This window comes from Narcine bancroftii, chromosome 6, assembly GCF_036971445.1.
Source record: "Narcine bancroftii isolate sNarBan1 chromosome 6, sNarBan1.hap1, whole genome shotgun sequence".
Classification (NCBI taxonomy): Eukaryota; Metazoa; Chordata; class Chondrichthyes; order Torpediniformes; family Narcinidae; genus Narcine; species Narcine bancroftii.
The window spans coordinates 6,916,883-6,931,128 of record NC_091474.1 but is presented as its reverse complement, the minus strand read 5'-3'; the positions used below and the strand labels follow the sequence as shown (position 1 = coordinate 6,931,128).

The following is a 14,246-nucleotide window of genomic DNA, read 5'->3' as shown; positions in this document are numbered from 1 at the left end:
GTTGTTGGATTATATTCCATGAAGTTATTGGGATTATTTTCGATGACCCAAATCAAGAATTTTGCCAGAGTGTTTGATCTCCAGGCTCCCGTGAGACCTTGTACTTCAACGTTAATCTCTTTTTTTAAAAAAAAAACCTTTTACTCCTATGCATCCGGAATGTCAGCACTATTTTAAAATAGGAAAGGAAAGCATAAACCCTTATATTATAGATTTAAGTACATTGTAGACATAAAACAAATCGATAGTAATCCTACTATCGGTGGCAGTTATGGAAAATTTTTAAAATGGTTTCCAGTAAATCATTTGAAGTTTATTTTTGGGCAGGAAGGCTCTATTATGTAGACAGGAAAGGAAATATTCAAAGTAGGTGTTTGTAAGATTCACAGCCTTGCATATGAAACAGGAAGACATTTCTTCCCCTTTATGCAAACATTATTTTGTGACAGCGTCCCCTCCATCTGATGTCTGGAGTCCTAGAATGCTGATGGATCAAAGTAGGATCATTGTGAATACTTCAAAGGTATTGCCCCTCCTTCTTTTCACTTTGAGATATAGGTGTATCCTGCTCGACAGGATATCGTCTTGATCCAAAGCACAAATTCTGTAAACATTTGTACTCTTGGAAAATTTATAATTTCTCGTCTATGTTGATCAAGATCATGGCTGTTCACAATCTGCATCTATGGTCCATGGTGCATAGTGGCTTGGACATCATCAAATAGTGACTCCCTGTGGAGGGGTTTCCAAAAGTCGAAGGAAGTCCATGCAAGGTGGTTGGTCCTGCTCTGTGGATTAAAAATTTTCACCTGATAACAATGTTGAATGTGGTCTGTGGTGCAGCTGAGCAAGGAGCTCTTATCATCTGAGGTCATAAATTTGGACCAGAATCAGAAACAATTATTCCTCTCACTGACTCTCAACACTGGTGCACCTCAAGGACTAGTGGATGTGTGGTTATCCCACTGCTCTACTTGCTCTTTCCCCATAACTCTGTGGCCAGACACAATTCAAATGTTATCTACAAATTTGCCAATAACACCAAGATCAACAGCAGAATCACAGACGGCAATGAGGAAGCGAACAGGAGGGAGATGGATCAGCTGGTTGAGTCACAACAACAACCTTGCACTCAATGTTAGCAAATCTGGAGAACCGGTCCTCACCAAAGGGTCAGCAGTGGAAAGAGTGAAGGACTTCATACTCCTGGGTGTCAACATTTCTGATTGTGGTTTTTAGACTGCAGGCATGCAACAGCACAATTAAGGAATTTTGCCTCGATGCAGGCAGTCTAAAAAGGAATGTGCAGGAATTTTCAGTCAATTCCTGCACTACGATTTATCCTGCAGGACCTCTACAAGTTTTTGGAGAAAGCCTGCTGTGCAAATTGTATCAGAAAAATTAGTTGTCTATTATCCACTCTAGTGTACGTCCAACCACTACTTGCAGTCTAAAAAGGCGCTCAGTGTGAACGACCACAAGGGCAATAACGATGTTGATTTTTTTTTCCTGCTATTTTCCCGACATCAATCATAATGAGACTTACCAGTGACTAAATTTTGAGGAGATTTCTTTTCTTCTTTGGCTTGGCTTCGCGGACGAAGATTTATGGAGGGGGTAAAAGATTTAGTACGTCACAAAAGACGCGAATTTCTTCAGGTGTTCAATGGGGAGCATTCTGAATGATTCCATCACTGGAATGATGCCAATGCACAGGTCAGGAAAAAAACTGCAAAGAGTTGTGAACACGGACAGCACCATGGCATTTGCCTTCATTTTATCGAGGATGACTACAAGAGGAGGTGTCTCTAGAAAGCAGCATTGATATGCAAGGACCCTCACCACCCAACCCATGCCTTCTGCACACTGCTACCATCAGGAAGGAGGTATGGGAGACTGAAGACGAATATCCAGCGGCACAAAAACACCTTCGTCCCCCTCTGCTATCTGATTTCTGAGTGGACATTGAACCACAGACTCTACCTTGCTTTGGACTGATTTATTTATTTTTGAAATGTAATTTATAGCAATATTTGCACCTGCAATTCTACTGCCAAACAACAAATTTCATGAACTGTTTATTTCAATAAATTCTGATTCTGGAAATATTTCTCCATGCTCCGTGAAGCAGGTAATGTCATTTTGTGACATAACTTTGCAATGTTAAATATGTGTCCTACTAAATAAAGTTTTAAATGTTAAACCTCTGCTGCATGAATTGAAAGTGATGTGCGATTTTTGGGGATGAACACATTTCCAGAAGGTCAATATTAGTATTGGAATTTAATAATTGTGCAATTTATTTCAAGTTTGTTTACAAGTTAAACTTCTAACTCCATTTCATTTCCATCATTAAAATGGAAACTGTATTCAACAAATGATTTCTTCCTCAAAAACATGACAAACTCGTGCTTTCTTGCCCAATTTCCCTGTGACTGGCATACTCACCTGTGCTTCTCTTTAATGAGAATTTCTACAATGAAAGTTTTATAATTTGTTGTGTGTCTCTATTATCTTCATTCCTGTATCCATGGGTGTTTTTATGCAGGGCCTCCACTTTGAGGCCAGTTCCATTGACGGAGAAAAATCTGCACTCCCCTCTTTTTGTAGAGTGGCCTTAAAAGGCTGCTCCAGCGTCACTTTTATGCAGAGCGTCCTCCGCAGCCGATATCTGTGAGCCGACTGTTGCCGTGGCGCTGCCCATCAACATGATGGCATAAATATGTGGCGACCAATGGCCGTCTTCATTACCCATAATCCTCCATGCATCTGGAACCACCTTGGGAAATGCAGCTGTATGTGGGGTTATGGGTAACAAAATCGGCCATTGACCATTCTTCTGCCCAACCCAATCTGTTTTTCCAAAAAAAGTCTAGCCTACCCAATGCAATTGGCCCCCGTCCGACAGCATCTTCCTCCACTTGTTCCTGGGCACCCTCGCCTTCAAGGTGGAAATGTGACAGCGTCTGTGCAGGTCTCGACTCAACTAGGTCGTGGGATGACGATGTCATCAGTCCACCCAGAGCCAGCTCCTTGCAACGACTGTACATTTAGGAAGTGAGGAGGAGCGTTACACTCCATCGCTAGGACTACCCCCTGGAAGGATTGGAATCAGTGTCTTGGAGTCAGTCCCAATCAGCGGCTTGAGGACTGAGAATCTCACCTTTTTACAGTCCCTTTTTTTACTCTATAAAAGCGCTTCATGTATTTCTGGTTTTGAAATGCATTAATTGAAATCACCGTTCAACTCTCTAACCAGAATTTCCTTTGATAGCTCTTAACTGATGCCACCTTCACCTCTGAGTAGGATTAAGCATGGAAGTTCTCACTGAAAATATCTCTGCTTCATTTTTTGTGCACTTTCCTGTTTTTGCTTTTGCTGATAGCAATGAGATGATAAAATGTGTGAAATGGAAGATGGGTTTAAACTCTTTGGTGCTTGAATTTGTCTGCTCATTTCAATTTCCACGTAAATATAGCATGCACAAATATAATTTTTTTTCTTGTGCAGTCATTTCTACATCGAAATCATCAGAATGATGGAGGAAAATCAGAAAAACAGATCACTGATGAAGATTTCAAGGTACAACTTAAATGCAAATTAAATTTTTATGGTCAGTTTTTATTGCCTTGTTGGACACCTGCTGGAATAGTTCAAGATGTTTAACAGTGCTGTGCACTACATTTTAAACATGATATTTGGCAAACTTTTTCAACCATCTTTCCTTTGCAGAAAAACATTTTCAAGTTTTAAAAATGTGTATTGAAGTGTCCTTGATCTTTAAAGAACGGAGGTGTTTATTCCCTAATCTGCCTTCACCTGGAGCTCAGTAGTTTTGTATGATGCATTAATGCAAGGTGCGTCATTCTGACATTAATCACTGCCCAAACTAACCCTCAAACTGGACGTGCTCCCCTCAGGTAGTCAGCCAGGGTCTGATATCTTGATAAGTGAGGGTACAATAGATGGCCTGGCAGAGGCAGAAAAGCAAAGTTGAAATTGCACTCATTTTGAAATGAGTAATCAGTGATGTGGATAATTCCTCCATTACCAATACAGGTAATGGAGGACATGCAAAGAATTCCTTTTCAGACCAATACCCCCAGACTCTCATCTTTTTTCATCAGGACATTGAAAAGCCAATGCCTTCTCCAAACTCTCCTTCCAATGTTACAATTCCCGAGTGACCTCTCATTGGCATACAGTCTTTTATCAAATCATTAACAGAACTCTTTCTGAGTTGATCAGCTCCTACCACCACAGCCCCCTCCCCCGTCACACCACCATTCAGACAAGTGTTTGTCAGGGTTCATTTGCTGGTATCAGCCCCAGTCACGGACATTGACTTTCCTAGTCTACCCTTTGCAAATTGGTCTCCAAGTGCTGTCAAGGTTGACAATTTTGGGGAAAATTCTTTGTTTCTGACTTGTAGAAAATTTAGTTTATGGGTTCCGTTCCTTAGAACTGTATTTGGGTAACCCAGGTACCCCCTTTACTAGGTCAGTAACATGTGGCTTTTATATTGGCAACTGTTCAAAAAGGTAATGCTCAGCTTGTCCCTGCCTTTCCCTCTCACACCCCCTCCACCACTCCCCCCCCCCCCACCCAACTCCTTTTGCTATCAGTAGAAAGGTGTAAAATTTCCTGAGGCATTTGCTGCACTGAAATGATCTTGAATCAGGTCGTGAGCTACCTCTCAATGCAATGTTCTAACTATTATTTACAAGGCAAGAAATGGGGCAATAATGATTGTGAATAAAATTAATTAATTCTGGTTTATCCATTAAGTAAAGCACACTTTCCCAATTAAATGAGTGATCAATATTTGGCTTGCTTGTGTTCCTTCAAAATTAAACATTTTTACAACTTTGGAGTGAATTTGAGTGGGAGTTATGGTCAGAGTTTCTTCTAACTTTTAAACTGTTTCTCAAGGCTTTCTAATCTTGGAAATGGGGTGGATTCGTAAGCAATTTTTTTTGTTGTTGGGCGTTTTCATGAACAATACGTTATCCTGCAATGCAGATTGATAGCTCAATAATGAGATTTTTTTACTCTGAATTTGATTCACATTCTTTTTTTTCCAGATTTTGTTTTCTAATATTGAAGAGATTCTCGATGTCCACATGCTGTTCCTGGAAGCTCTTGAGTGCTGTTTACAACCAGAACCACAACCTCAACATGAATTGGGAAATACCTTCCTTCAGTTTGTGAGTAGAGTTGGCCAATTTATTTTTCTTATAAGTAGGGATAAGATTTCTGGATCATTGGGATCTCTTCTGGGGAAGGTCGGACCTGTACAAAAGGGACGGACTCCACTTGAACTGGAGGGGGACCAATGTGCTGGCAAGCAGATTTGGTAGAACTGTGGGGGAAGGTTTAAACTAGTTTGGCAGGGGGGTGGGGAACAGAGTGTGAGAGCAGTGTCAAGGGAGCATGGCCACCTAGATAAGAATAAAAATTATAACAAAGGTAGGATGGAGATTAGGGTAGAAGGTAGAAAAGAGAATGTATGTGAGGGTCATTCTCTGAAATGCATATATTTTAATGCAAGAAGCATAGTGAACAAGGTAGATGAGCTTAGAGCATGGACAGATACTTGGGGTCACGATATTGTGGAAATTAGTGAGACCTGGCTACAAGAGGGGCAGGACTGGCAACTTAACGTTCCAGGATACATTTGTTTTAGATGTGATAGATCAGGGGGTTAAAAAAAGGGGGAGGAGTTGCTCTGCTTGTTAAGGAGGACATTACTGCCGTGAGGTGGCAAGATGGTCTGGAGGGATCGTCCAGTGAGGCTGTTTGGGTGGAATTGAGGGGTGAAGGAGGCATGAGGGTGCTAATAGGGGTGTATTACAGACCACCAAATGGGTCAAGAAAACTAGAGGAACAAATGTGTAGAGAGATAACATATATGTGTGAGAATCTTAAGATAGTGATCATGGGAGATTTTAACTTCCCTCACATTGATTGGGATACCCATGCAGTTAAAGGGCTGGATGGGCTAGAGTTCGTTAAATGTGTTCAAGATTGTTTTCTGAATCAATTAGTAGAAGAACCGACTCGGGACAGTGTAATACTGGATCTCCTGTTAGGGAACGAGCTAGGTCAGGTATCAGACATTAATGTTGGAGATCCAATTGGGTCTAGTGATCATAATTCTGTTAGTTTTAAGGTAGTTTTAGGGAAGAGCAAGGAGGGGCCTAAAGTTGAGGTTCTGGATTGCAGAAGAGCAAAGTTCGAAGGAATAAGAAGGGATTTGGGGAGTATTGAGTGGGACAGGATATTTTCAGGTGAGGGTGTAAATGAAAAATGGAGGATATTCAAAAAAGAAATTTTGAGGGTACAGAGTAGTTATGTCCCAGTGAGGATCAAAGGAAAGGCTGGAAGTCATAGGGAGGCTTGGTTTTCGAGGAATTTTGGAAATTTGGTTAGGAGAAAAAGGGAGGTGTACAAGAGGTATAAAGAACAGAGAGCTGACAATTTGAAGGAGGACAACATGGAGTGTAGAAGGAATCTTAACAAAGAAATTAGAAAGGCCAAAAAAAGGCACGAAGAGGCTTTGGCAGACAGAGTAAAAATAAATCCAAAGGGTTTCTATAAGTACATTAAAAGTATAAGATTAGTGAGGGATAAAATTTGACCCCTTGTAGATAGTGAGGGTAGGCTGAGTGAGAAGTCACAGGAAATGGGGGAAATTTTGAATGATTTCTTTGCCTCGGTATTCACTAGGGAAAAAATATTGAACCAGTTGAGGTAAAGAAAAATAGTGGGGAGGTAATGAAGCATATAAGGATAACCGAGGAGGTAGAGATGGCTGTGTTGAAAAAGATAAAGGTGGATAAATCTCTGGGACCGGACAAAATATTCCCAAGGACACTCAGGGAGGCTTGTGGGCAGATAGTGGGGCCATTAACAGGGCACTGGCCACGGGGGTAATGCGCCACGGAGGGTGGCGCATGTGGTTCTGCTGTTAAAGAAAGGGTCCAAATGTAAACCTGGGAATTATAGGCCCGTGAGTCTGACGTCTGTGGTGGGCAAGTTGATGGAAAGTGTTCTGAGGGATGGTATTTCCAAATATTTGGAGGTACAGGGATTGATAGGGAGTAATCAGCATGGTTTTGTCAGGGGTAGATCATGCTTGACAAACCTGATTGAGTTTTTAGAGGGGGTTACAAAAAAGATTGATGAAGGGAAAGCTGTGGATGTTGTCTATTTAGACTTTAGTAAAGCTTTTGACAAAGTTCCCCACAGGAGGTTAGGAAAAAAGGTGGAGGCATTAGGTATAAATAAGGAGGTAGTGAAATGGATTCAGCAATGGTTGGATGGGAGGTGTCAGAGAGTAGTGGTAGAAAATTGTTTGTCCACTTGGAGGCCGGTGACCAGTGGAGTTCCTCAGAGATCGGTCCTCGGTCCACTATTGTTTGTTATATATATTAACGATCTGGAAGTAGGGGTGGAGAAATGGATAAGCAAGTTTGTGGGTGATACAAAGATTGGTGGTGTTGTGGACAGTGAGGAAGATTACCGTAAATTAAAAGGTGATTTAGGAAGGCTGGAGGTGTGGGCTGAGAAATGGCTGATGGAATTTAATACAGATAAGTGTGAGGTGTTACATTTTGGAAAAGCAAATCTAAATAGGTCATATGCATTAAATGGTAGGCTATTGAGATGTGCAGAGCAACAAAGGGATTTAGGAGTGATGGTAAATAGTGCCCTCAAGGCTGATACTCAGGTAGATGGTGTGGTGAAGAAGGCATTTGGAATGTTGGGCTTCATAAATTGGAGTATTGAATTCAAGAGTAGGGAGGTTATGATGAAATTGTACAAGGCATTGGTGAGGCCAAATTTGGAGTACTGTGTACAGTTTTGGTCACCAAATTATAGGAAAGATATAAACAAAATAGAGAGAGTGCAGAGAAAGTTCACGAGAATGTTGACAGGATTTCAAGGTATGAGTTACAGGGAAAGGTTGTGCAGACTGGGGCTTTTTTCTCTGGAGCGTAGAAGATTGAGAGGGGACTTGATAGAGGTGTTTAAGATTTTAAAAGGGACAGCCAGAGTAAACATGGATAGGCTTTTTCAATTAAGAGTGGGGGAGATTCAAACTAGAGGGCATGGTTTAAGATTGAAGGGGGAAAATTATAAGGGGAACATGATGGGAAATTTCTTTACGCAAAGGGTGGTAGGGATGTGGAATGAGCTTCCGACAGACGTGGTCGAGGCGGGATCATTGGTTACATTTAAGGAAAGACTGGATAGTTACATGGAAAGGAGAGGACTGGAGGGGTATGGACCGGGTGCTGGTCAGTGGGACTAGGAGGGTGGGGATTTGTTACGGCATGGACTAGTAGGGCCGAACTGGCCTGTTCTGTGCTGTAAGTGGTTATATGGTTATAGATTTAGTGAATTAGACTGCACTCAATTCTGAGAATCTCACAAGATACAGTAGCAGAAATTGGCCAATTTGAATCTGTACCCCCATTCTAATCATGAGCTGATCCATCCTCCCATTCAACCCCATTCCCATCTTTCTCTCCAACCCCTAATACCCCAACAAATATCTGCTTTAAATACACCCAACGACCTCACTTCCACAGCCACATGCAGCAACAAGTTCCATAGACTCAAGACCATCTAAACTAAAGAAATTTTGTTGCATTTGTTTTAAATTGATTCCCTTTTATCATGTGCCCTCTTGTCCTTGACTCCACAATCATGGGAAACATCCTTGCTACTTCTACTCTGTCCAGGCCCTTGGGATTTGAAAAACCTTGGAGATTGCAACCCCACCCCCACCAAAATCCTTCTGTACTCCGAATACAGTTCAAGAACTGACAAGTGTTCATCATGCTTATTTCATTCCTGGTATCATTCTTGTAAATCTTCTCTGAACCCTCTCCAATTCCAACATGTTTTTTCTCACATAAGGTGCCCAAAATAGTACACAGTACTCCCAGTGAGGTCTCACTAGTGCTTTATAGAGCCTCAACATCTCTGCTCTTGTATACTATTGTTCTTGAAATGAATGCCAAAATTTCATTTGCTTTCTTCACTACCAACTCAACCTAGAGGTTAACCTTCAGGGTTTCCTTCATGAGCATTCCAAAGTCCCTTTGCACCTTGGAATTTTGAATTTTCTCCCCATCTAAATAATTCTCTGTCCACCTATTTCCAAAGTGCGTAACTGAACACTTTCCAACATTGTGTTTCATCTGCCACCTCTTTGCCCTTTCTCATAATCAATCCAAGTCTCTCTTAGCACCACCAAACCTACCATCTATTTTGGTATAATCTACAAATTTAGCCACAAAGCCACCTATTCCATAATACAAATCATTTATATGCAATGTAAAAAAGAGGTGGCCCCATCATCAACCTCTGGTAACTGGTTGCCAACCAGACTAGGATCCCTTTATTTCTACTGATTAACCCCTGCTAGTATTCCACCTGTAATTCCATGGGATCTCATCTTGGAGCCTCATGTATGGCACCAGTTCAAAGTTAGTTGGTGAAACCTAAAGGTTATCTTCCAGTTTGACTAAAATGTTTTTGAAACATCTTAAATCTTTGATGTCCAAATTTGGTTTGACAGGCACAAATGTTGAAGAAATGAGTTATTCTCCTTAGTAATTCTGTACTTGCCCATAAAAGCCCATTGCTGGCCAGCCACCAGCAACCTTACTTTTCCATCAAAATTCTTCTTTTTCTTTTTAAAATATTTTTATTGCGTTTAACATATAAACTTGCATATTAAATTTTAAGGAAAACACCTAACAAGTCATCTCCTATACATACAGGTACAAAAAAAACATTGATGGAACTACATCAACGTTTCCTTCATCCACGTCAGAAAAAAGTAATTGAATTAATCTATGATCACCATGTTAAACCATATTTTCCAAGTTAAGCCAAATAAAAAAAATAATAAAAAGAAAAAAAAAACCCTAAGCAACCCCACCCTCTAATTAAAGTGACCTTGTTTACTTTTATATATATAAAAAAAAGGAAATTGTGGATCTGATGGGGACCTCCAGACAATGGATAGAGAATCTCTGGAATGTTCAAAATTCCTAATTATTCCAATCATAATATTCTATGAATGGGCCTCACATTTTTATAAATTGAAAATTTCTATCTGTACTCTTGTATCTAATTTTCTCCAAACTTAAATGGGACATGACATCACATAACCACTTTGTATGGGTAGGTGAAGATCATCTTTCCATTTCAGTAAAATAGCTCGTCTGGCTATCAGCATGGTAAAGGATAAAACTTTCTCCTGATGCAGACAAAAGTGTATCTGGTTCACGAGAAAAACAAAACAAAGTAATTAACGGACAAGGTTCTACGTTAATCTTAAAAATCATTGATAAAGTTTGGAAAATATCTTTCCAAAATCTCTCAAAATTTGGGCACTCCCAAAGCATATGGATCAATTAGCTTCAAAAATTTTACACTTCTCACATAGTGGATCAACATCAGCATAAAAACAAGATCATTTAAATTTGGACGTGTGTGTTCTGTGAACCACCTTAAATTGTAATCAGCAATGCCTTGGACAAAATGAGAGTAGAGTACTCATCTTCATCTGAAAGGGTTATGTTCAAATCTCAATCTCAGTCATTTTTAATCCAAGCCATGGAGGCTCATTATAAATATGCGATCTTAATATTTATTTTTATTATTACATTTGGATACGTTAGTGAATCACCCTTCTTGGGTAGAAATGGAAATGAAGTTTTCCAAATACACTTCTATGTTGGCAATTTTAGGATTTTTTTTTTTACCATTTTCCTTTTCTCAATTGACAATTATTAATGGTTATGGGCTCACTTTGGAAAATTCTTTGGGTTTAAAAGTTTTTCTCGGGCAAGTCCCATGATAGAGAATCATAGTTTTCAGCCGTCTCTGCTGGATATAGGCTTTTTTTTCCACAGACTCAAAAGTATTTTCAACAATCAATACAATCTTTTTCCACATTCATGGAACGTACAGTGTCTGTTTTGTTTCCCCTTGCCCCCAAACACATAGTCATACCGATTTATGCTTTGCATAAATACAAGTGGGGTTCAGATCCCCCACCAAAGACCTTAAAAAAAAACAACCTCTAATTAAATGACCCAAGTAAGAAATTTAAAAAAACTAAAAAAAAAAACAAACTGAAAAAGGCCTTTCAAGAAAACATGCACGTCACGTGTGCCATGTTCCATTTTCTTAACTCCAATCCTTTCCTTACTAGGAATGGTTTTTATAATATCCATATTTCATAGGGAGGGGAGCCAAGCATTTCAGACATGGCTGCCACACTTTAACAGATGTGTCATGTTTCCCCCTTCGATTGTAAGTGATTTTTCTCCAACGGAATGCAATTCGGCATTTCCATATTCCATCGTGTGGTATTTAACTGGGAGTAGGACTTGCACGGTTTTGCACCAGCTGTACCTCGCACCGCAAAAATTGCATAAATCAAAGCCCGAAATTTCAGAAATGTGCTTTAGGTTTGGTGTGGAGATTGGAACCTTTGCCACGCCACCTGGCTATGTACATAGCTGAGAGACCCTTCTGGGAAGAACTGGGGGCATTTTGGGGGGGGAAAAAAAATTAAAAAGTGGGTTTTCCAGATGATCCAGAGTTGTACCTTTTTGAAAGTTTTAGACTGTCCAAATATCAAATTCATTTCATGCAGGTTGCCCGTAAATGTATAACTTGGCTCTTCTCTTGTGGGACTTTGTTTTCATGTGGTAACTCATGATGACGTAGCGAGTCATTGGAAGTTGAACATCTCTAAAATATTGGAGCAGCCGAATGTTGCATGATAATATTACCCAATATATGGCACCATCTTTTTTTGTTCCTCCAAAGTCTAAGGTAAAAAATATTTTGAGTTATTGAGATGATAGATGAATTGTTCACCATTGAGGACCAATGGACTTGAGTTAACTGGAATCCATTCCAATTAATTCCTTGCTCCTTCATCAAAAGCCTTGAAATATTTGGGAAGGCAAGACAGCAGGTATTGAAAGCTGGAGCAGAAAGCAAATTGTTGGAGGAACTCGGAGAGTTCCTTCATTTGCATTTGTTGTGGGGTGGGGGGGGGACATTGTTGAAGTTTTAAGTTGATGCTCTGATTTGGGAACATTAACTTTCTCCCACCTCATCCTCTTTTTCCTCCCCCTCTCCCCCCCAAAAATTCCTCCTTCAGTTATTTTTTTTGTCTCCTGGAAACATTTTCCTTTTAGTCCTCCTCTAATTCCATTAATTCACGTCTCCAGAATGGAGGACCATCGCCTTCCCAAGATCGTGTTATATGGCGAGCTCTCCACTGGCCACCGTGACAGAGGTGCACCAAAGAAAAGGTACAAGGACTGCCTAAAGAAATCTCTTGGTGCCTGCCACATTGACCACCGCCAGTGGGCTGATAACGCCTCAAACCGTGCATCTTGGCGCCTCACAGTTTGGCGGGCAGCAGCCTCCTTTGAAGAAGACCGCAGAGCCCACCTCACTGACAAAAGGCAAAGGAGGAAAAACCCAACACCCAACCCCAACCAACCAATTTTCCCTTGCAACCGCTGCAATCGTGTCTGCCTGTCCCGCATCGGACTGGTCAGCCACAAACGAGCCTGCAGCTGACGTGGACTTTTTACCCCCTCCATAAATCTTCGTCCGCGAAGCCAAGCCAAAGAATTCCATTAATTAATTATTTTGCTCACTCCAGATGATCGTAACTCGTTGCTGAAATCCTTTTCTAATTTTTTTTTTTGCCAAGTCAAAGATGACAATACATATCGGTTGTCGAAGATCTTGTCAGAGCAATGAGTGTCCCAGTTAATACTTCTCCAGTTTGTAACTTAGATTTCTGGGCTCTTGAACTACTCATTGGTTTAACTTAAGTAATTTTATTTCTCTACATTAACAGATAAATCCACCTTCAGCCAAATGTTCTCTGCACCGTAATATAGAATTTGTGCAGAAGTATCACCTGTGTAACACCAGTGTTATCCTTGTGTTCCAGAAAGATCGATTTTGTGTCTATCAAGAATATTGTAGCAACCACGAAAAGGCTTTGAGACTTTTAATGGAATTGAACAAAATACCTGAAGTGCGGGCTATGCTTCTGGTAAGCTTGGAATTAAGATGAGTGAATGTTTGTTAAAAAATATTTTCACTAAGTTGTAAAATAAAATTGCTTTTGATTTTGGAGCTCTTCCAATAAACCTCATTTAGTAGATAAACTAAATTGGCTGAATACTCGGTTTTTATTTAAACAACTTCATGAGAGCTTGGTCAAAGGCATAATATATTACAATATTCTGTTAATTTTTTAACATCCAGAGTCCAACATTTGGAATATTAATAATTTTGAGCATTGTCACCTTTTTAGAATCAAATAATTTTTAAAATATTTTGCCTGCAAGAGACTTGAATCCTTTAAAGGTATTTGCACCATCTCCATTTTCAAGCATTTAAACCATTCTACCTTGGTTAATTTGGAATTTTACAACAGTTTATTTCCTATTTACTTCATGGTGAAAAGTGCAAATACTTAAAAATTCCAAATAGTGAATCACTGCTCTGGATTTCTGCCTCCTCCTCTCTAAGATCCACGTAATCACTTTTGAAATCTGTTATTCAAATTTTTTTTTTGTTTTCAATGATTTGAGTCCTAACAATAGTTTATTTTCTTTTAGAATTGCATGGTATTGGGAGGAATGAAGACCACAGATATCCCACTAGAAGGGTATTTGCTCACCCCAATACAAAGAATCTGTAAATATCCCCTACTACTCAAGGTACAAAAACCATGGAATCAAACAAAATAAATGTATTTTTTCATATGTATGTTTTGCACAATAAATCGTTGTGATGTGATCGTCACTTATTGCCTTCGTGTGCTGGCTGTAGGAAAGTTATTCTGATATGTGGACATCCAGAAACTTGAAAGTACTAACTGTTGCCATAGTTGATCACCAATGGTCCTTTGGCCTCCCCCTTCATAAAATACACAATAAGCTCCTTGGTCTTAGTGACACTGAGAGCAAGATTGGTGTTCTGGCTCATCTGCCCCTGCATCCAACATATTGTCGTCTGCAAATTCCACCACGTACACCACAATTCCCCCCTCACCAGGCATACCTTCCCCCTCTCCGCTTCCTCTGAGATTCCCTCGTCCACACATCCATTCTCACTAATCACCCCCTTGGTACTGACTGCAAGAAATGCTATACTTGTGCCCACACCTCCACCC

At 40.1% G+C, this 14,246-nt stretch overlaps 1 protein-coding gene across 11 annotated transcripts in view; it reads left to right on the top strand.

The window, feature by feature from the left end:
* prex1 (phosphatidylinositol-3,4,5-trisphosphate-dependent Rac exchange factor 1) overlaps positions 1 to 14,246 on the top strand; it is a 240,372-nt gene that overhangs the window by 75,116 nt on the left and 151,010 nt on the right. For all 11 annotated transcript variants that reach the window (XM_069883777.1, XM_069883774.1, XM_069883780.1 and 8 more), the window contains 4 exons: positions 3,512 to 3,583; positions 5,086 to 5,208; positions 13,014 to 13,118; positions 13,690 to 13,791. In XM_069883777.1, the coding sequence (XP_069739878.1) occupies positions 3,512 to 3,583; positions 5,086 to 5,208; positions 13,014 to 13,118; positions 13,690 to 13,791 (402 nt within the window). The remainder of the gene's footprint in view (positions 1 to 3,511; positions 3,584 to 5,085; positions 5,209 to 13,013; positions 13,119 to 13,689; positions 13,792 to 14,246) is intronic.